The sequence below is a fragment of the Vigna radiata genome, chromosome 1 (assembly GCF_000741045.1).
Source record: "Vigna radiata var. radiata cultivar VC1973A chromosome 1, Vradiata_ver6, whole genome shotgun sequence".
NCBI classification, from domain to species: Eukaryota; Viridiplantae; Streptophyta; class Magnoliopsida; order Fabales; family Fabaceae; genus Vigna; species Vigna radiata.
In genome coordinates, this window is record NC_028351.1 from 6,170,671 (window position 1) to 6,190,914 (window position 20,244).

At 31.6% G+C, this 20,244-nt stretch overlaps 4 protein-coding genes across 5 annotated transcripts; 2 read left to right on the top strand and 2 right to left on the bottom strand.

Moving 5' to 3' along the window:
* Positions 1-1,273: 1,273 nt before the first annotated feature.
* On the bottom strand, positions 1,274-5,078 carry LOC106763511 (protein CONTINUOUS VASCULAR RING 1). Its single transcript, XM_014647699.2, has 7 exons — positions 4,790-5,078; positions 4,160-4,212; positions 3,337-3,446; positions 2,815-2,982; positions 2,622-2,719; positions 1,786-1,912; positions 1,274-1,619 (listed from the first exon to the last, which is right to left on the bottom strand). Exons 1-7 carry the CDS (start codon positions 4,943-4,945, stop codon positions 1,522-1,524), a joined length of 810 nt encoding a protein of 269 aa, XP_014503185.1. The 5' UTR covers positions 4,946-5,078; the 3' UTR covers positions 1,274-1,521.
* A 913-nt stretch (positions 5,079-5,991) lies between these two features.
* LOC106770290 (protein CONTINUOUS VASCULAR RING 1) lies at positions 5,992-9,764 on the bottom strand. Its single transcript, XM_014656126.2, has 7 exons — positions 9,495-9,764; positions 8,932-8,984; positions 8,092-8,201; positions 7,593-7,760; positions 7,408-7,505; positions 6,934-7,060; positions 5,992-6,384 (listed from the first exon to the last, which is right to left on the bottom strand). Exons 1-7 carry the CDS (start codon positions 9,642-9,644, stop codon positions 6,287-6,289), a joined length of 804 nt encoding a protein of 267 aa, XP_014511612.1. The 5' UTR covers positions 9,645-9,764; the 3' UTR covers positions 5,992-6,286.
* A 3,118-nt stretch (positions 9,765-12,882) lies between these two features.
* Positions 12,883-14,772, top strand: LOC106769565 (DNA-directed RNA polymerases II and IV subunit 5A). Its single transcript, XM_022782928.1, has 3 exons — positions 12,883-13,310; positions 14,186-14,296; positions 14,383-14,772. The coding sequence occupies exons 1-3, from the start codon at positions 12,939-12,941 to the stop codon at positions 14,497-14,499; spliced, it is 600 nt and encodes a 199-aa protein (XP_022638649.1). The 5' UTR covers positions 12,883-12,938; the 3' UTR covers positions 14,500-14,772.
* A 744-nt stretch (positions 14,773-15,516) lies between these two features.
* LOC106769542 (AUGMIN subunit 1) lies at positions 15,517-19,375 on the top strand. 2 transcript variants are annotated; one of them, XR_001376340.2, is made up of 8 exons: positions 15,517-15,672; positions 15,799-16,012; positions 17,147-17,279; positions 17,362-17,496; positions 17,865-17,988; positions 18,569-18,706; positions 18,804-19,152; positions 19,244-19,375. XR_001376340.2 is itself a non-coding variant. In XM_014655210.2 (7 exons), exons 2-7 carry the CDS (start codon positions 15,805-15,807, stop codon positions 18,909-18,911), a joined length of 846 nt encoding a protein of 281 aa, XP_014510696.1. In that variant the 5' UTR covers positions 15,517-15,672; positions 15,799-15,804; the 3' UTR covers positions 18,912-19,216. The 2 variants fall into 2 exon arrangements, 1 of the variants encoding a protein (XP_014510696.1); XM_014655210.2 differs by lacking the exon at positions 19,244-19,375 and having other exon boundaries at positions 18,804-19,216.
* Positions 19,376-20,244: the final 869 nt, after the last annotated feature.

Sequence of the window (20,244 nt, forward strand, 5' to 3'; positions counted from 1 at the left end):
ATAAACCTCTAGAAAAATCCATAAAAAAGTAATGATCAAAAGTGAGAATTTTATCAGAAGAAAATATCAGTTCATGAAAGAAAAAATACTAAAAAAAACATAGTATAACCATTTAAAAAATTCAATGAATAATGAACTTCAAAAGTTCATATAAAGATTCAAAACTAGGGTTTCAAAAGTAGAAATGATGGCCTCATAGAGAAGATTAGATGAATCGACATTGAATTGAATAACTTCAGACATATGCTTGTCTATTTTCAATCATTTAATCATGGGCCAAAACAGACAAAACAAACCTCTGATCTGCACATCCAACATCAGACACCTAAGCAAAACAAAAACATTCATTTTTTCCTGAAAACCGACGGCCATAAACAGAAAAAGGAATAAAAATTGATTTAAACAGAAAAGGGGCTCAGAATATGGGTGGTGATATATCAGATTGGTCGGCAAGGCCCGATTAGGGCTATTACGACGAACGAGACCTTTCAATCAAAATCGTCACTGTCCCTTTCTGTGTTTCAACTACTAAGAAACAAAGCGTGTCCATAAAAGAGAAATAGAAGTAAAATCATGAATCCCAGAAGCTGAAAGACGAAGATAGGGATTAAAATACCAACTTTACAGAGAGAATGATAAAACCCGAAAAGCAAGCAGCTTGAGAAATAGGTTTCAACCTGGATTTCCAAATCGGAGAGCTAGGGTTTTAAAGAGTAACTTTGGTGGGCCTTTTGGGAACAGTTATAGTAAGTGGGCTTTTGTATCCATTTCAGAAGTCCGATAGTCATCCAGATCATCAACAGCCCACCAACCCGACAAGATTGTACATTACAACCTGATTAAAATTATTTTTATACAAAATAAAATAAATTTGTCTTAAAAATAAATACCTTACGGTTGCATAAAAAATATTAGTGATAATCAATTTTGAAAATAATCAACCCATCCAACTTCATTTATGAAATACTCATTTTTTTTTTTACATATTTATAATATTATTGTATAATTTAGTTAGTATAATTGTCTGAATTACATGTTAGTTAAGTTTTATTAATATATTAGTACGAATTTACATTTTAACATGTATACTGAAGAAGAATTAATAAAAGAATAAATACAATATATATAAGTTAAAAGTAACAATCTGGTATATATATCGAATGTATGCATAAGCATTATCTTACAACTAAAAATAACACAAGATTATTTTAATAGATAGTTTATAATTTTTTTTTCACTATAATAATGTATAAGTAGCTTGGCAAACTGAAAATTACAGAACAATAACTTCTAACTTATTTGATTTGACTTTAGGTGCAAAGTAAACCTTAATTTACATTCTGCTGATGAGATTTGGTAGCAGATTGATTAGTTAGTTGGTTAATGATAACAGCATAGAAAGAAACACTACATTAAGTTGAAAGTCATCAATTAATAAGCACTGCAAAAATGAATTGCTATAACAAGTGGAAAACCAGTACATTATACACAGGTAAAAATGAACATCTATGCCCTTCATTTTCAGCTTCTGATGATTCTACTTATTTCTCCTGGTATGATGCGTGAATCAACCGTTGATAGGACTTGTGGCATTGACATGCCTCCCGAGACAACAATTTCTGAAAATTTTTAACAAATTCAATCATATGATGAAACTAGAGAGGAATGAATTATTATCATAACAATGATAATCTGCAATTTCCAAACAAATATCTGGTATATTAGAAGTTCAGATTGGAGTTTCATCATCTAGAAACATGTAAATATGAAAAAAAAATGACTCACCAATTCCTTCACGAACAGACAGGTTTGGTCTAATGATATCTGTGGTGCTGACGAGAAATATATCACCGATATAAAGATGATTTGTAGGAACATAGACACAACATAACTGCTCATCTACAGAATAGTTCTGTAAAAGAAATATTATGAAAAAAATTAATCTTCACATGCAATGCTGTGTAAAATCTTTATAAACACGTCTAATCATCAATGGTTGACCGTAAACTAGTTCCATTCCGTCAAACTCAAATCATTATAAGCTTAAAACCTTCTTCATAACATAAAATCAGCTCATGCACAAGTTAAAAATACAAAACTTAGAAAAACAGTGAGAGCTTCTTGAAATTAGCTTACGGAGAAATTCACCCAAAACACCTGTACAAGTTTAAGATACATAATAATTAAAAGGGCACATAAAAGAAGCTAGAATCTAAATAGAAACCAACATAAAGGATCATGGATTTCACGAAGGGCACTAAAAAGCAATTGTAATCACCTCAGCCAATGAAAGAGCTCTTATTCATAAATAGATAGCCAATAATGTAAAATTATAATTCTATTATTTATCAAGGCAAGCCAACCAGGAATTGGTTGGGCAAACTAGGCATTATTCATAAAGTAAGACCAGCGAGCATGCATCTCAACCATACAATACCACAAAAATTATTTACTAAATTGCTACATCACCATCAGAAAATAACCAAAATTACATTATAAGTAAACATTAAACAACTAACTAAATAGTAACAGCAAGGAATCATAATGAGAATCTGATTCAAACATTGATGCAAGTAAATGTTCTGAACCTAAAATCTGCCAAACACCAAAGTTTTAGAGACCTGAAGGGTAACAAACGATGTGATGAACCCAAATGCATATTCTCCAATACGTGGATGCCGAATGATGGCTACTTCTTTGAATGCTTGTGTATTTTGATCTGCAAAAGTATACACCTTAACATAAACTGTTCTCATCCAATATTTCATTCATACCATTATCAAAATCAAGAGCTAGATGTTGGCAAACACACACCTGGAGAGATAGCTGCACTAATCTGCTTGGAGGCATTATAAATATGACGAACAAGTGGCATTCGCTTGATAAACCACTCCCCAAGACCCAGGACAGATGCACCCAACCATGATGACATGAAAACCCCAACCAAGAAGATGAAAGTTATGGAAGTTATGAATCCAAGACCTGACCAAAGATTAGCCAATAATGTCAACATGTAAACAGTAAAAATGTTCTAAACAATAAAAATAATTAAAAGTGGTATTGTTTCTCTATTGGACATTTCAACTTTAAATAGTCCAACCTACTCGGGAAAAAAATAGAGAAGATAAAGAAAAAGAATATTATGAATATAAAATCATTTAATATGCGTAAAAAAGAGAATAATAAATAACCATAATTTTAACAGCTTTTAGTGAAAATTTTGATATTTAGGAAAGCCCTGCCACGAGACAAACTAAGTTTCAAGCCAAAAATTGAACTTTGTTATAATCTTTACATAAGATTAATTGTCAAATACCATAAAACATGAGCACTTACCAAAAACATCAATTCCAAGTTGAGCATAGATAGGAGAGAAAAATCCATCCACAAAATGAATAAACCACCACGTTATATAGAAGGTGATAGCAATTGGAAAGAGAATGACACTGCAAAAGAACTAGCAGTGAGATATCGCCAATTATACAACAAAGAAATGAAGAACCTTGGGAATTTGAAAAGGACAAAGAATGCAATGATCCAAACAAAAAGGTGACCAAACATAATTTAGTAATCCATATTACAAGAAGATAGGGTTATACTGGACAAGAAAACTTCCTCTAGGAGCAAGTATCCACTATTAAATCATCATCGATGACATAAATACTATCCATTTCTCCACCATGTTATCCTTTAATTTAAATCAAAGTGATGAGATAGCAATGAGATTGTTACATATTTTTGTCATACTATGTTGATAATTGTTGTAAAAGAGTGCAGGATAGTAACTGGTGTCCAGAAACTGATTTGGAGATCTATGGTCTCTAGATTATAGAACCTAGAATTTTCATTCAATTAAGATTTGTTAGTTAAAGAAAAGTATCAGTTGAACTCTTTGAATATTACTAGGAATATATATTTTCCCCTAGCATGTTTTGTAACTTTTCGTTTGTAATGCAACACCATAAACAACAAGATGCCAGCAGAAATAAAATGCAGACAAAAAAAATCAAGAAAAAGAAAACGGTCTCATCTAAGAATACGAGGTATGCAAAAGGAAAATTCATTCAGGAGGAAACATATACAAGATCACATGTAAGAGCATGCAATACAAATCATACAACCATGTTTATCAAGATGTTGGGACAGAAGAACCACGCACCATCCTGACATGAACTTTTTTGATGCCCAGCTTCTAATGACTTTGGAAAAAGTCTACAAATGACAGAATCAACAAAATAAAATAGCAATCTGTCAGACAAATACTTAAGAAGGCGGAGCAAATGAAAAAGCGCGATAACTATTATTTGGTATTCAAACCACAAAAAAATAAAAAAAATAAAACATTCATTCCCAAAATATGCAACTAAATAATTTCTTTTTACTTACGTAAAACTAAATCATTGCTCCATTTATAATAACTAGCACTAGATAGCTTCACTTCTTTCATTGCTAGTTTTGCTACCCCTTTTTATTTTGAATACAATTTGATTTGATGAATCATGCATGATACAAACTCAGATTAACACCTACTTAAATCTCCATCCTATTGAAGCTACATACTGCTCTTGACAAAGAAATTATTGATTCCCCAATCCCTAAAATGTTAATCCCAAAAAAAAATAAAACTCAATTAAAGTCAAGGAAGAAACTTTCAAGTAAATCCCATAACCCAATACATTCACAAAAGACCAGATTGATCGAATTGAGAAAGGAAAAAAAAGGAAGCGGAATGAATTGTAATGGTTAAAATCGAAAACCCAAATTGAGAGAGGGTGGATAAAGAGATCACCTCACGTCCAGCATGATGCGGGGAAGACAACGACGAAGAGGACGACGATGGCAAGGAGGAAGAGGCTGCAGGGCCTTCGACGGCGGCGACGGGGATGAGAAGCTCTCGATCTCTGTCCCTAGTGGTGATGGCCATGGTGGATTTTTCAGCGCCCATGAAACGACGCCGTTTGAGAACTGAACGCGAAACTCAAAACACGAAACGCAAAACCTCTTCTCTGAAAATTTTTTTCTCTGTTGTGTCCTTTGGAGAGTTCAAAGCCTTCAATTCACATTTGGTCTTCACTTTCTTTATTTCTATCTTTTTATTTATTTGTTTATATTTTATTTTCTTATAATATGATTTAATTCTATCTGTATTTTTTGAACATTCCAATCTGACTTTATGTATACGAGTCACACCCAGTTCTAATCAAGTCTATTTTAAATAATAATAATAATAATAATTTTGTCTCAATTTATCATACATGAATTTCATGTCAACAATGATTTAATTTGTTTGGTTAATGTATATATGTCTATCTACTATCCATTACAATGAAAATGTTGTCATGTGACATCTTTTTTAGTGTGATGATTTGTGTCATTTTCTGATTACTAAAAAAGGAAATATTATTTATCACTATTCATTATAACGTAAAAAAGTTAAAATTAAAATAAATTAAAGGGATTCAGCCTCCTAGATAATGATAAATTTAAATTTCAAATGTGTGGATTTTTCAATAAAATGATGAAAAACTACTGAGTGGTAAAAAGTCGTGCATGTTTGAATTTCAAAACTGCATTAAAACCCTATTAAATAATCACTTGATTACGTTGGATTTCTAACAATTGCATTTATTTCGGAATCACTGTGAAAGGAGAATTGTAGCGTTTCTAGAGATTCTTCGTAATTAATTTGACAAGTACTAATATGAGAAAACTTTGCATTTTCTACCTATGTCGTTATCTCAAAAGTAAAAAACATGAATATTATAGTAAAAAAAATGTATGAGAGTGTACGATGATAAATCAAATTAATTACCAAATTGAGTATACTTAAGGTTAACAATTGAAACGATTTAACATTAGTAATACATTAACCGTTTGATCAAAGAGATTAAAGTGAACTTTGATAAAATTATAGGACGATATTTTGTAACTTGTTTCTTTTTGTGCAGACTCAATCTTACAGATATACTGCATGAAGTTGTAAGGCATGAATGAGAGCTACAAAATTGAATTGCTATAACAAGTGGAGAGAACCAGTACATTATACACAGGTAAAAATCCGAGAATCCAAGCACAATAGAATTTTGTATGGTTGTCAAATAAATGCTAAACTCTACATTCTTACACAAACCAATGTTACACAAGCCATCAGAGTCTCTTTTTCTCAGCAATCAATCACGTAAATTCAATACTGGCATCCGCAACACAATGATTGCATTGTCATTCTGATGGCTTCATATGACACCAAGGAACAGAAACATCAATAACTACCCTGCTCTCTTCACTCTCAGCTTCTGTTGATTCTACTTATTTCCCCTGGTATGATGCGTGAATCTACCGTTGATAGGATCTGTGGCATTGACATGCCTCCCGAAACAACAATTTCTGCAATTTCAAAACAAATCAGTGGAATGAATTATTGTTATTCTTCTTCATTATTCTTATTATTATCCCTTTTAGAGATGAATCTTCAAGAGTAGGTCGTATCCCAAGAAAAACAAATTACACACACACACAGACACTTGTATACACATTCATTGCTTGCAAATTGAAGTACAAAAGCCAGTCTAGAAAATGATAGACACACGGATAATGTTTGGGTAATTACAGAATCTAGCCACTATGCTGTGTATATTATGAGTTAGGACCGGAGTGTCATACAAAAAATTAACCAAAATGGTATGTTTACAATATGTGACGAAGTATAGGTAACTATCATTACTCGTTTAGTCACTATCCTTTCTGAAATTTATCTTCCAAATTTGCAAGACCAAAAGTCGTTAGTTCAAATATTGGTATACCATGACCGGAGAGAGAGTCACAGAAGGGAACTTGGTATTTGTAACAGAACCATATTACCACAGTGCATAATAAATATGCCTGCTTTGACCTCTATAATTTGAGACTTCAAGTAAATGAAAAAGAATCACTCACCAATTCCTTCTCGAACTGATAAGTTTGGCCTAATGACATCTTTGGTGTTGACTAGAAATATGTCACCGATATAGAGATGATTTGTAGGAACATAGACACAGTATAACTCCTCGTCTCCAGAATAGTTCTGTAAAACAAATATTTAATTAATGCTGTGTAAAATCTTTGTAAACACAGATATCGTCATGAATTGACCATAAACCAGTCTCATCAAACTCGAAGCATCATCTGCTTACCATTTTCCCCTAGCTTATTGTATGTACAGTATTGAGATACACAATAATTGAAAAAAAAAACATAAAAAATGCTAAACTAAATATCAAATAACATCATAATAATGGGATCATAGACAAATGTTGCTTAGTAAATGCACTAAGTAACACCAGGGAATTATAATCAAACTCATAATCAAGAAATGATGCTAGTAAAAATGCTCTTAACTTAAAATACTCTAAACATAGAAGTTTCAGAGACCTGAAGAGTAACAGATGAGGTGATGAATCCAAATGCATATTCTCCAATACGTGGATGCCGTATGATAGCTACTTCTTTGAAGGCTTGTGTATTTTGATCTGTGACAATATGCATGTTAGCATAAACTGTTCTCATCCACTTTTTCACTCATACCAATTAAGAGTTACATGTTGGCAAACACATACCTGGAGAGATAGCAGCACTGATCTGCTTGGAGGCATTATAAATATGACGAACAAGTGGCATTCGCTTGATAAACCACTCCCCAAGGCCCAGGACAGATGCACCCAACCATGATGACATGAAAACCCCAACCAAGAAGATGAAAGTTATGGAAGTTATGAAACCGAGACCTGACCAAATATTAGCAAATAGAGTTAATGAGTTTCAAACAATAAAATCAATTGAAAACGGTTTTGCTGCTCAATGAAATAATCCAACTCACTCCAGGTCAAAAAATAGAGAAGACAACAAATATAGAAATATTACGAATATAAATTCACTTAAAAATGCATCAAATACAATAGAATACTAAATAACCATGATCTTAGCAGTCTCGAGAAAAAATAAATTCTTAAAACAATTCCTGCCAGAAAACAAAGTTGATGTATAAAAACGAACTTTGTTACAATTTTTACATCAGTAAAAGTTGATTGTGAAATACCATAAAACATAATCACTTACCAAAAATATCAATTCCAAGTTGAGCATAGATAGGAGAGAAAAATCCATCCACAAAATGAATGAACCACCATGTTATATAGAAGGTGATAGCAATTGGAAAGAGAATGACACTGCAAAAGAACTAACTGTGAGACAAGCAAAGGACTTTGGAAATTAGAAAAGGACAACGCGACCACTGATCCAAACAAATAAAGGTAACCAAACATAATTCAGCAAACCACAGATATGTACAAGCAGAGAGAGGTATACTGACAAGAAAATGTATTCTTCCTAGGAGCAAGCATCCATATTAAATCATCATTATACCTATTATTTCCCCATAATCTTGTCCTTTTAGTTCAAATAAAGTGACAAGATAGCAATGAGATTGTTTCATACTTTTGCGGCACTTGTGTTGAGAATTGTCATAAAAGAGTGCATAATAGTATCTGGTGCCCGGTAAGCAACTTTGAGATTTACAGTCTTCAGAACATAGAACCCAGGATTGTCATGCATTTAAAATTTCCCAATAAGAAAGATATCACTTGGACTCTTGTAATATCACCAGGAATATATCCTCCCGTAATGTAGAAAAGAAGTAAGAGCTTCCCCGTATTCAGAAATCAACTATTATGCTCTGTAATTTTCCTTTTGCGATACAACACAAAAAATAGAAAATATGCATGTAGAAATAAAGTGAAGATAAAAAATTATGAAAATAAACCAGCGTCTCAAAGAATGCAAGGAATGCACGAGGCAAATTCATTCAGAAAGCATAAACAGTATCATGTGTAGGAAAATGCAATACATCTCATGTATCAATGATTAAATATCAAGATGATGGACAGAAGAATCACGCACCATCCTGTCATGAACTTTTTTGATGCCCAGCTTCTAATAACTTTGAAAAAAGTCTACAAAATGACAGAAACAGGAAAAAAGAGCAATCTGTCAGATAAATAGTTAAGAAGGTATAGCAAATTCCCGTATGCAATCTATAACTCTTCTCTGATATTCAAAACCACGAAAACAAAAATGAATATTTACACCCAATACATGCACCTAAATTTCTTTCTACTTAGGTGTAATAGTTAGGACTAGATGGCTTCATTTTATTACCATTTTGCTATCCCTTCTCAGTTTGAATGCAATTCGATGATTCATGAAACAAACTCAGACTATCATTCACTTAAATCTTCGTTCTCTTGAAGCCACACACTGCTCTCAACAAGACACTATTAACTCCTCAATGCCTAACTGGTTCATCCCCAAAAAAGCACAATTCAAGTCAAAGTACAAACTTTAAAGTAAATCCCCCAACCCAACACATTCAAAACAGTCCATGTTGAGCGAATTGCATAAAAAAGGGGAAACGAGTGGTGAATTGAAAACCCTAAATGGAAAACAGCGAACGAAGAGATCACCTCGCGTCCAGCATGATGCGCGGACGACGACGAGGACGGCTTGGGGGAAAGTGAGGCGGCGGCGGCGGCGGCAGTGTCGGCGACGGGGATGAGAAGCTCTCGATCTCTGTCTCTAGTGGTGATGGCCATGGAGGATTTGTCATCGCCCATTAAACGACGGCGTTTGATAACTCAAAACGCAAAACCTTTCTGAAGTTTCTGAAACTATCCGTTCTTCCTTGCGTTCTTCGGAGAGTCCAAAGCTGTAATTCACGTTTGGTCTTCGCTTCCTTTTCTAATTTTTCTATTATAATTTTATTTTCTTAAAATATATTTTTATTCTATCTGTCTTTGAATATTCCAGTTTATGACTCTGTGTTTCCAAGTCACACTACTCTGTATTAAAAATAAATAAATATATATTAAAAAATAAATAAATCTGTATTAAAAATATTAGAATTGTACTATGTTTGACCTGGTTGCCATGTACAAATTTGATGTCAACAATCATTCAAGTTATTTGGTTAATTTCTAGAAGTAAAAGACCTTACCCAAAACCCCCTTTAAATATTTAAATAAATATTTTTAAATTTAATTTTCGCAATATGATATTTTTAAAAATATTATTCTTCTTATGTGATTGCTGTAATTTTCGTACTAAAACTTTTTAATAATTCACATGCTAATAGAATTAGATTCCTTGACTTTTCGTATTACATTATTGTTCCAAATTAGTATGACATTATAATGGTCAAGTTTTCAAAATATAAATATAAATTTGTCTTCGTTTTCAGTTTTAGTGGTTTGATTTTTACGTGGCTCTTTGTTCTAATATACTATAAATTAAAATTAATAATTCATGTATGTAATATTTTGCAGAAACTCTTTAATATAATTTTAAAAAAAAATTATATAATTTTTCTTTTAAAAGTGATATAATCATGAGGAAGTGGATCGAATTTCTAGTTTTAGTTTTACTTTTTGTCTATTTAATTAAATAACTGAAATAATTATCGATACAATGAGAATTCAAGGTAGTTGAAAATTAGTTATAAGTGAGTATCAAATATTAATGTGAAATTTAAAGGATTTTGTTGGGTTCATTCTATAAAATGTTCTCCTATAATATAAGGAAAATACTTGTGAACTTTTATAGAAAATTAAGTGTTTTCTTTGTGAAAACTTTATGAAATTCTAAATTGTGTGAAATTAATTTGATGTTGTTAGGAAAATTTAGGATGATTACCAAATAAAACATTAAAACAAATCTCATGTTTTCTCATCAAATTGCTATAAACATTTTAGCTCTTAATATTCTGAGGCTCTTATTATATTTTTAATTTTATTTTTATTTTCAAACTTATGATAGATATTGATACTAAAATTGTTTCTTGAATTAATGTATATCACAAATGGTTTGTTGATGGGAAAAAAATTAAGGAAAAATTAATTTGATCTCACAGTGTAATATATGGCAATTAACTTCATAATTTATCACTTATCTACTTATCTTTCGTTGATATGGTATTAATATTTTTCTTAAAATTGGATTCCTATTTTTTCACAAGAATATTCTTAAAAAAAACTTGTTCATACTTATCCATGATAAAATATGACGAAATATATATTCTCTATAATATTCTATTCCTAAAAGTGTTATAGTATTTTTCCACTATGATTTACAACTTTTCTTATACTAATGTTTGAGGAATTAACGTATTAATAATTTTGTATGAGATATATTATGATTAAGTAGATTAGAAAAAGATTGATTAAGAATAATATTACTAGTTTAACTCGAAAGAATCTATGTTTAGTTATCTTCTAAGCAATCTAAACTAGAAGATATTCACTATATCAAATAGAGTTTACAATGATATTTAGACAACATTTTTTTGACAACATTTGAACATTGATTACGTGTCAATCTGTGATTGGTCGTAAATTACTCCATAATCAATAATAATAATTACAGATTGACACGTAATCAATGTTCAAATGTTGTCAGAAAAATGTTGTCTAAATATTATTATCCTTAATTAATAAGCAAATAGATAATTTAATCAATTAATATCATTCAAGTTTGAATGATGTGATTTACGTAAGTTTTAATCTATTATACTAGTAAGCTAATAGATTAATAATAATTTAATACACGTGTTTTATGAGATATTTTCACACCAAGTTCTTAATTAATTATGTTTCTATTAATTTAATTTTAATAATATTCTAACTCAGTTCGCAATACTTTTTAAACTCAAATTACTAATATAAACTTAATCAAATTTGGATATCATAAAAAAAACTTGAAGAACAATCTTTCCTATCAACAAAAAGCAATTCAATAACAACTATATTGCAAATACTTTTACTTTAGAAACGTAGAAGTTGTTGCAAAATCTGAATTCTTTTGGTAGTAAAATTAATCATGTCTACAACACTATATCTCAGTATCATACTCGACAATCTCTCAAAGGTAATCACTTTATAGATTATTATACTTCTGCAAGTCAAGTGATTATGATACATAGTATTGTGATATTTTAACAATCCTTTTAATAATTTTTTGACATGATACATATTATTATTATTTTTTATTTGTTTGAATTTATTTTAAAATAATATTTAAAATGAATTAATTACAGATTATTATGTACCGATTGTGAAAAAGTTATAAAAAGAAAAATTGTTAAATTTTTTGTTTACATGATACATGCTCAAAATCTTATTTGACATCTCATTATAATATTAAACTCTTAAAAATTACAAATTTAGGAGACAAACAAACACTTAAATTTTGTTTTACATATATTTTGATATACACATATTTTACATTTGATGCAATAATTTTTCATTTTTTATTTTTTTTAAAGTATAAAAATTTATTCTTTTATATATATCAAATGAATATAAATATATATTCTTTTATTATTTAATTATGTGATTTTATTTCTTCTTTTTCGGTCATGGATGAGGTGGTCAACATTCTGAACCTCTCCTCCTCTCATTCCATTGTAGTCATGGAATACAAAAAGAAAGTTCAAATCTACAGTTCTAAATCTTCTCAGAGTGAATGATTTGACACTATCACAGCATAAAAGAGCAAAGTTTAGGCAAACGAAGAAAGGTAATAAAGAAGAATAGAATTTAGGAGGGTAAGTATTTCACATAAACCTAAATTTTAAAAATTTATTATTTTATTAATTTTGAATCTAATAATATCTAATTTAATAACGATAAAACAAGAATAAATAGTTATGATTTTCTGTTTATATATTATTTTATAATAAATTAAAAAGATTTTACTTATATTTTTAGATTTTATTTTTATTTTCATAATATTGTAAATATCCTATCTATTTAAAACCTTCAATTATCATCTAATAATAAGATTCAATTTTTGAATATTTAGGGTTTATTGTGAATTTGTATTGTTAGATTTTTCCAAAAAGCAAAGTGAAGGAGATGGTGTTTTCTGAGGAAGAAGTTTCGAGGCTCTTCCGAATCAGGAAGACGGTGATGCAGATGCTGAGGGACAGAGGGTACCTTGTGGAAGACTTCGAAATCAACGTGTCCAAGCACGAGTTCAAATCCAAGTACGGCGAGCGCAAGGACCTCTTCATCCACAAGTCTAAGAAGGACAACTCCAACGATCGGATCTACGTCTTTTTCCCGAACGAGGCCACGTTCAACGTCGGTATCTTGAACATTTACTATAACTTTATGGCTTCTACAAAGGTCTGGAGAGCCATTCTCGTCACTCAGATGAGCCTCAACCACTACTTTAGAAAATGCATCAACGGATTGTCTTCCATATTTTACTTGGAGGTTTTTCAGGTTGCCTTCCCCTTCTCTGAGTGCAATAATCATGCAGAATGCGATAAAAAAGAATGTACTTACATTTTAGGAAAAAAAATCTATTGCCTTGTTTGTTAATACATGTGAGAAAATCTTAAATGACATAACACAAATGGAGAAAGTCAGAACTGTAGGAATTTGAAATTGAGAACTTAAAGGGTCTTTTCCTATTGGCAGGATTACTCTAAGTTCTAAAAGGTTGGAGTTTGTGTTGAAATGAACAATGTTGGTCTTTCAGGGAGAGAGACATGAGATGGTTATGAGAACTTTAATGGAAATATAACCTTTTTTTTTCTGTAAAAAGACAAATTTTCGAAATTATGTTTGACTCTTTATTTGAATAGACTTTAAATCTTAGATTTGCCTGTAATTGTTTGGTCTGCTTCCATCTGATGTGTTTTTTTAAGTGAACTCAGGGTTATTCGTGATCAGCATTTTCGTGCCGATGAACTATGGACAAACCTATTGAAAGTATGTATTCGAAAAGGACAAGCTGCTTTCTATGTTTCGGGATTTACTAAAAAGTCAAGTAAAATTACTGAAAATGGGTTGGAATATGGGAGGAGGTTCTCAGCTAGAAATGAAGCACGTAGTACTTTATGTTGATGTATATTTGAAACGCTATCCACTGCATAATTTCATTGGGATACCAAATGTTAAAATCCTCTGTATAGGAACTAACGTGGTGGTTTCTAGGTGTTCTGTTATTAGACACTAAAATGTAAAGATTGTTCAAGTATAGAGAAACTTACTAAAATGAATAGGAAATAACTTGCGTATGGGACATTTTTTATTTATTTAATTTTGATTTTGTGCATTGTGAATGTGAGTTTTATGATAGAGTGTTGATTCAGGAGGCAGAGCTGTTGGTGAACATTAAAGAACATATTCTCCCTGAACATCAGATTCTCCCTGAGGCAGAGAAGAAAACTTTGGTTGAGAAATACACTGTGAAAGAAATCCAGGTTGATCACTGTCTTCACTTTTGTTCTATAAATTTTCTGTTGACACTAACATGGTGCTATTTGTAAATTTCTGGGGTGGATCTCAGATACCTAGGGTTCAGGTGACTGATCCTGTTGCAAGATACTATGGATTGAAGCGAGGTCAGGTTGTCAAGATTATACGGCCAAATTTACAATATTTTATCATGGTTGATGATTATTAGTTCATATGAATATATCCCGTCAGAAGAAGGAGAAGGGTGGTGGATATCAGATAATCATGAAGCTGGCTAGGCACACTAGGAATTTATTTAGTAATTTTCTGTTTAAAATAAATCATATCCTATTTATGAGGGATTTGTTACAGTAGGCCACGTTAGATAAAGTTGACATATTAGTTACTGATTTTTCTCCTTAATTTAAGTTGCAGCAGTTAAGTTATACTGTTATATATGTAATTGAATATTTCAATGAATAAGTATCGTTTTTCAGTCCTATATTATTACAATGCTGATATTTTAGATGTAATTTTGCACAATGATGATGAAAATTGGTAGCAGTAACGATTCTAAGATGGCAAGAGCCTTTGGTTCTGAGAAAAGTGTTAAACCTGTTATTTGTAAGGCACATATACTGATAATTATCTTTTTCGTAAGAGATGAGTGGATGTTTAAACATAGTTATTTGTTTTTTAAATATCACAATAAAACTTATTAAGAAAAATTAAATGATATCTTAGAGATACTATAAACAATTAAACTATTATTTATATTTATTAAAGATACGTATTTAGTATTAATTACATATTTCACATAAAAATGTTACTTTTTACCTGTCAGTTGATTTTTATTTGAACAAAAGTATGAGAACCAAAATTGAAAAAAAAAAGTGAGGAAAACAGAGATCATTAGAGCTATTAAATCTAGATCTAATAATAAACGTAATAAATAATTATAGTTTATTAAACAAGATTCTCCGATTTACGGTGAACCCCATAGTGAATTCAAACACATACCAATTAATCACTATATTATATGTATTTAAAAATTTTAATTTATAAAGAGCAATAATTCATATAAATATCAATTAATTTCTCCTTTTTTTTTTTCACACAGTCACAGTTTATACAAGTTTCACTTTTCACAACATTTTTCGATCCTAAAAAAAAAAAAAAAAACAGAAATACTGCATTTTCAAGTTTCTGTCGCGGAATATTTTTATTTAGAGTAACAAATCAACTAGCGTTAAAAAAAAGAAAAAGAAAAAGCTTTATTGCAATGCTGTTCGAAATAAATTCAAATTATACAGGGGAATTTATCCGTAATCACGCGCCACTGAGACGAGGAAAGTAGAATGCGTTAGCAGTGAGAAGAATTGATTCATAGATTCAGAAGAAGGTAAAGATTTTGTTTTCTTTTTCTTGTTTTGTTCAGATGAGGAGATTTGAAATATGTTGCATTCAATTGTGGTTTTGATTCATTGGACTTGATCTGAAATCGAGTGTGTGTGCTAATGTGTTTCAGAGAAGAATGAGCGAGAAAGAGGCTGTGGCGGAAGTGAAGGAATGGCTTGCGAAGACGTTCGAAGGCGCTGGGAAACCCGTTCCGGAATTCGAATACACACCGCGCAGCGTCTCGCATTTGCACCATCTTATCACGCTTTCCAAAGCCAAAGACGAGGCCGCGCGCCTTGTAGCTCGCGATTTCCGCCTCAAGGCCTCCGAGTACCGATCCCAAGGTCAGTCACTCTTAGGGTTAGGGTTTCGCACACTTTCTGTCGTCAAAATGACGGTGGTTTCCAATTGTGGAATATTACGTACTACTGAAATTGGACTGGCTAAGCTGTGATGCCGTAGCCACGGATTGTGGAAACTATGGTGATGATGATTTGTTTCTAGTTAGGGTTATGGCTAGGGTTCCTCATTTTTTTTTTCCTAATCTGCAAAACGATCGTGATTACTGAAGGTTCCGGCAAATTTGGCTGCTATTGTGGCTACGCATTGGGATTTAAAACCTTGCAGCTGTCAGGATTGCGGAGATTTTGAAAAGCGTGGGTATGTTGGGAGACAGCTTGCCCTCCACTATCGGAACATGTTCTCCTGGGAAATGTGGTTACAGTTTGGTTAATATTGCAGACTAAGGATCATTGTTCTGAAGTTATTGAGGCCGAGAAATCATGATCTGTATGTTTATTTTGGAATTTAAATTAGGCAACTATCTAAAGTAAATAAATAAATAAAGAGAAGGGTTAAATATGAACATTTGATTTGATCACCTTGTCTTTGATATTGTGATCTATCTCAGAGACGTTTTGTTATCATGCAAGACAATTTGTATTTTTCAGAATTTATAATTTTTTTTTATAGAAATTAAAACGTTGTTATGTCAACAAATAGATTCCTCAATTACCGTGTTAGCTCGAGTGTTTTACAATAAACATAATTCACGCGAAAATATGCTGATTGAGACAGATAATATCCTGAGTACTAGTAAGTGTTGTTTTAAAATAAAATGAATAGTCGAAGGTATATCTTTCTAATTAAAAGATCACCATTAATCTGTATAATCTTAACACTTAACATTAATATCATTTGAGCATAGACATTGCTTGATCACGATGCTATTTTAGTTGGATTTCAAATTCTGTTTTCTATTTCACCAAAAAATGAAAATTCTGTATAGATGTTTTTGGTATTGGTTTTGTTCTCGACATCATAATTTTGGTAAAGATAACATAAACTTATTGAGGCAGTTACGAAACATGGAATAAGTTATATCAACCTACCGAAAGTTTATAGCTTTCTGCCTTGGTAACATTTAAGCCTAGTCAATTTTTAAATCCTTTGGTGATGATGATGATGATTATTTGCAGCTGCGAGGATTAGGGAGATTTTGGAGAATGTGGGCTTAGCACAGGAGAGCCTGCCCTCCAATGTGGTTACATCAGCACAAGTTCTAGCAAACGTGGCCAACTTGTTGAATATAAGAGATACTGAAATGAGTAGGTGGGTTTTGTTTGGTTTGTCCATTGTTGTTTTGTTTGTATCAATATTGGAAGTTTATATTCACCCTGAAATTTTTTTTTAGCTTTCTTGTAGCTATGGGTGATATTTCCCTAAGGAAGACTGGAGTGGAGGAAAAAAGGGCTGAAGTTAACAAGGAATCCAAGCTTCTACTTGATTACACTAGAAAGGCAATAGCCAGGCTAACATATTTGAAAAGGTACATTTTCAAATGAGTCAAAGCAGGGTTTTAAATTGCGATAGTCAATATTACAGAAGATTGTAGATACGTAATTGCAGGTGCTTTGTTGTGGAAGCCTTCAAAACTGAAATGTTGCAGACTGCCATTTAAAACTATGAAATGGAGTGCTTTTATGTATTTCTGGTGTGTTTTACCTTTGCAAGTTTTGGTTGTGTTATGATTGATGTTGTTAACGATCAAGACCTAATGTGGTTGTTGCACCCACAATAACTGAGATGTTGTTGGATTGCATGTTATCACCCTAGATAGTATATTCAGCCTTTTGGCATTACTCTCGTTTGTTATCAGTTATTTTGCTAAGTTTACATGAACCAATTTTTATGCAGAACACTTGCTCAGTTAGAAGATGAGGTAGCTCCATGTGAGGCTCAGATGGATAATTGGGCTACAAATTTACAAGTAATGGCTGCAAAAGAAAGACAATACGTGCAACAATGTGCCAACTACAAGGTATGTTGTCTCTTCTTCTTGTGGATAGATGAAGGCTTCAGAAATTAGTCCTTTGAGTTTTGAAATATATGGTTAGAATGTATATGATATTGGATGTGTATTTATATTTAGGGCGCGAGTGATAAAGATAGAGAAAACAAAAGGATGTGAATGTGAGCAATCGCAAAATGTAGTAGATAACTTTAGTCATTATGGAAAAAAAAGAATTATCCCATACGCATTATAGCCTTTTTTATGCATTAATGATTATGTATTGCGCCTTAAGTTTGTGTTCTTTTGATAGATTTTATTTCTTCTCAGGTTTATGGTTTGTTATCTGTATACCTTATTATGTTTTGGTTAATTGTAGAGTGTAGTTTCTTTAGTACACTTTTCTGTATACCATAAGTGGCTTACTGTACATGATGTTATTATTTTTTATCATAGTCCCCGTTTTCTTGTTATAGGCTGCAGCCTAGGATATTAATGGTGGTTTTTTGGCTTACTACTATGCCCCCCGCACTCTACTCTGTATGATATTATCATGTTTTTTTATACTTCGGATTCTTATCTTTTACACCCTGAATAACATTTGGTGCAGGCGGTGCTGAATCATGCAGGTTATACCCCCGAGGTTAGCCATAGGGTTTTGGTTGAAATGGCTGAGCATAGAAAGGAGCTAGAGAAGAAAACTAAGCCCATCCTTGATACTCTGAGGAGTTACCAAGATTTGCCTCCGGTATTCGTGATTTACATGCCTTTCTGTTTGTTATATTTTTTTACTGTATTAAAACCATGTGTTTATTCGTATATTTCTGTTGGTTGGGATTTTTCAGGATAAAGCTTTGGCTGCCTTAGCAATTGAGGATAAGAAAAGGCAGTATGCTGATGCTGAGAAGTATCTCGAAGATGTTTTGCAATCAGCTCTTGCCAGTTCTGAGTGACATAGTACTATAATTTTTAAAGCCTTTTTCTTTGTAAATTTGCTTGCTTTCAAGATTCTGATTTTCAACCTCACTTAAAGTTGGATTTTCAACCTCACTTAAAGTTGAATATCAAATTTGCTAATCATGCAGCCATCATCCAATTCACTGGACATATTGTTGCGTATAATTCTTTCACATTTTATCTTAAAATCAAAATTTTGGATCACAATGGCTTGCAGAGAGTCATGAACCTTGCTAGGTACTGATATACAGTTGTAATCTCATGTTTAATTAATGTTGATGATTTGTAGCATTAGTTGTAATCTCATGTTTACTCATTGATGATGCAGTAGTGATAATCCTAAGATTACAAGGGCCTTCAGTCTCTAAGAGGAGTGTTAAACAAATTTTGGAGATGAAGAAATTGTAGCTGGAGATTATATCTACTTTAAAAATTATTGTTTTCATTATTATGATTATGATTATTACTATTATTATTGAACTCAAAGTTATTGGAAAATGTTTATAAGTTTTAAAAGTAATTGTAATAAAATTAAAATTTTAGGTGTTATGTGATATTTATAATAGTAGAGTTTAAACAACCTTTAAACTTGTGATTTTATCCATTTTCAAATTGTATAATCTGCTATACATAATTTTTGAGTTTTAAATTCCACATTTCAAAACATAAATTCGAAATGAGAAATTCGGAATGTTTCCTTTCCAACCTATGGATAATTTGGCCTTTTCCTATACCTACGGAGGTGTAAGAAAAAAATATAGTGGTGTGAAGATAAATACACCATATTTAAGAGCAAATTCTTGCATGCTTTTTCTTCTTTCAACCCCATGATTTCTAGCTACACACACCTTCATGATTTTCAAAATGACTGCATTATCCTTTGTAAAAGTGATTTCTGGATTCAGTGTTCCAGAAATCTTTCAGAACAAAGTTTTTTAAAATTTTCAGAACACGATCTCAAGAATAAGGATAAAATTTTCGAAATAGATTTTAGGAACAAACTTTCCAAAATGCAGGAAATGTATTATCGATCAAGCTTTTCGAAAAGAAAAATTCTGAGACAATCTTTTTTATAATATTATTTTAGTCTTCGATTGAAGTTAGTAATAATTGGGCTTCAGAAAGAAAAAGTCTTCTTGCATCTGTTAGGGCCGAATTACGGGCTTAGATAATTTGCTCAACAAACCCGTTATTTACAATAAAACCATCAAAGCAATTAAAATCTTAATGGTTTACATTAAAATTATTTAACACTGGCTAATTATTTATACTAATTAATGAATTGATTTGGATGTAATCTGTCAAAAGAATCAAAATTCAATACACCGC

What these genes read in the sequence shown, in the direction of transcription:
- LOC106763511 (XM_014647699.2), bottom strand. Translation starts at nt 4,945, where the DNA reads ATGGGCGCTGAAAAATCCACCATGGCCATCACCACTAGGGACAGAGAT. An exon ending in AAAAAGTTCATGTCAGGATG is followed by an intron (nt 3,447 to 4,159) that starts GTGCGTGGTTCT and finishes GTTCTTTTGCAG; the next exon opens with TGTCATTCTCTTTCCAATTG. An exon ending in TAGTGCAGCTATCTCTCCAG is followed by an intron (nt 2,720 to 2,814) that starts GTGTGTGTTTGC and finishes ATACTTTTGCAG; the next exon opens with ATCAAAATACACAAGCATTC.
- LOC106770290 (XM_014656126.2), bottom strand. Translation starts at nt 9,644, where the DNA reads ATGGGCGATGACAAATCCTCCATGGCCATCACCACTAGAGACAGAGAT. An exon ending in CGCATCATGCTGGACGCGAG is followed by an intron (nt 8,985 to 9,494) that starts GTGATCTCTTCG and finishes GTCATTTTGTAG; the next exon opens with ACTTTTTTCAAAGTTATTAG. An exon ending in AAAAAGTTCATGACAGGATG is followed by an intron (nt 8,202 to 8,931) that starts GTGCGTGATTCT and finishes GTTCTTTTGCAG; the next exon opens with TGTCATTCTCTTTCCAATTG.
- LOC106769565 (XM_022782928.1), top strand. Translation starts at nt 12,939, where the DNA reads ATGGTGTTTTCTGAGGAAGAAGTTTCGAGGCTCTTCCGAATCAGGAAG. An exon ending in TTTACTTGGAGGTTTTTCAG is followed by an intron (nt 13,311 to 14,185) that starts GTTGCCTTCCCC and finishes GTGTTGATTCAG; the next exon opens with GAGGCAGAGCTGTTGGTGAA. An exon ending in ACACTGTGAAAGAAATCCAG is followed by an intron (nt 14,297 to 14,382) that starts GTTGATCACTGT and finishes GGTGGATCTCAG; the next exon opens with ATACCTAGGGTTCAGGTGAC.
- LOC106769542 (XM_014655210.2), top strand. Translation starts at nt 15,805, where the DNA reads ATGAGCGAGAAAGAGGCTGTGGCGGAAGTGAAGGAATGGCTTGCGAAG. An exon ending in CTCCGAGTACCGATCCCAAG is followed by an intron (nt 16,013 to 17,146) that starts GTCAGTCACTCT and finishes GATTATTTGCAG; the next exon opens with CTGCGAGGATTAGGGAGATT. An exon ending in AGAGATACTGAAATGAGTAG is followed by an intron (nt 17,280 to 17,361) that starts GTGGGTTTTGTT and finishes ATTTTTTTTTAG; the next exon opens with CTTTCTTGTAGCTATGGGTG.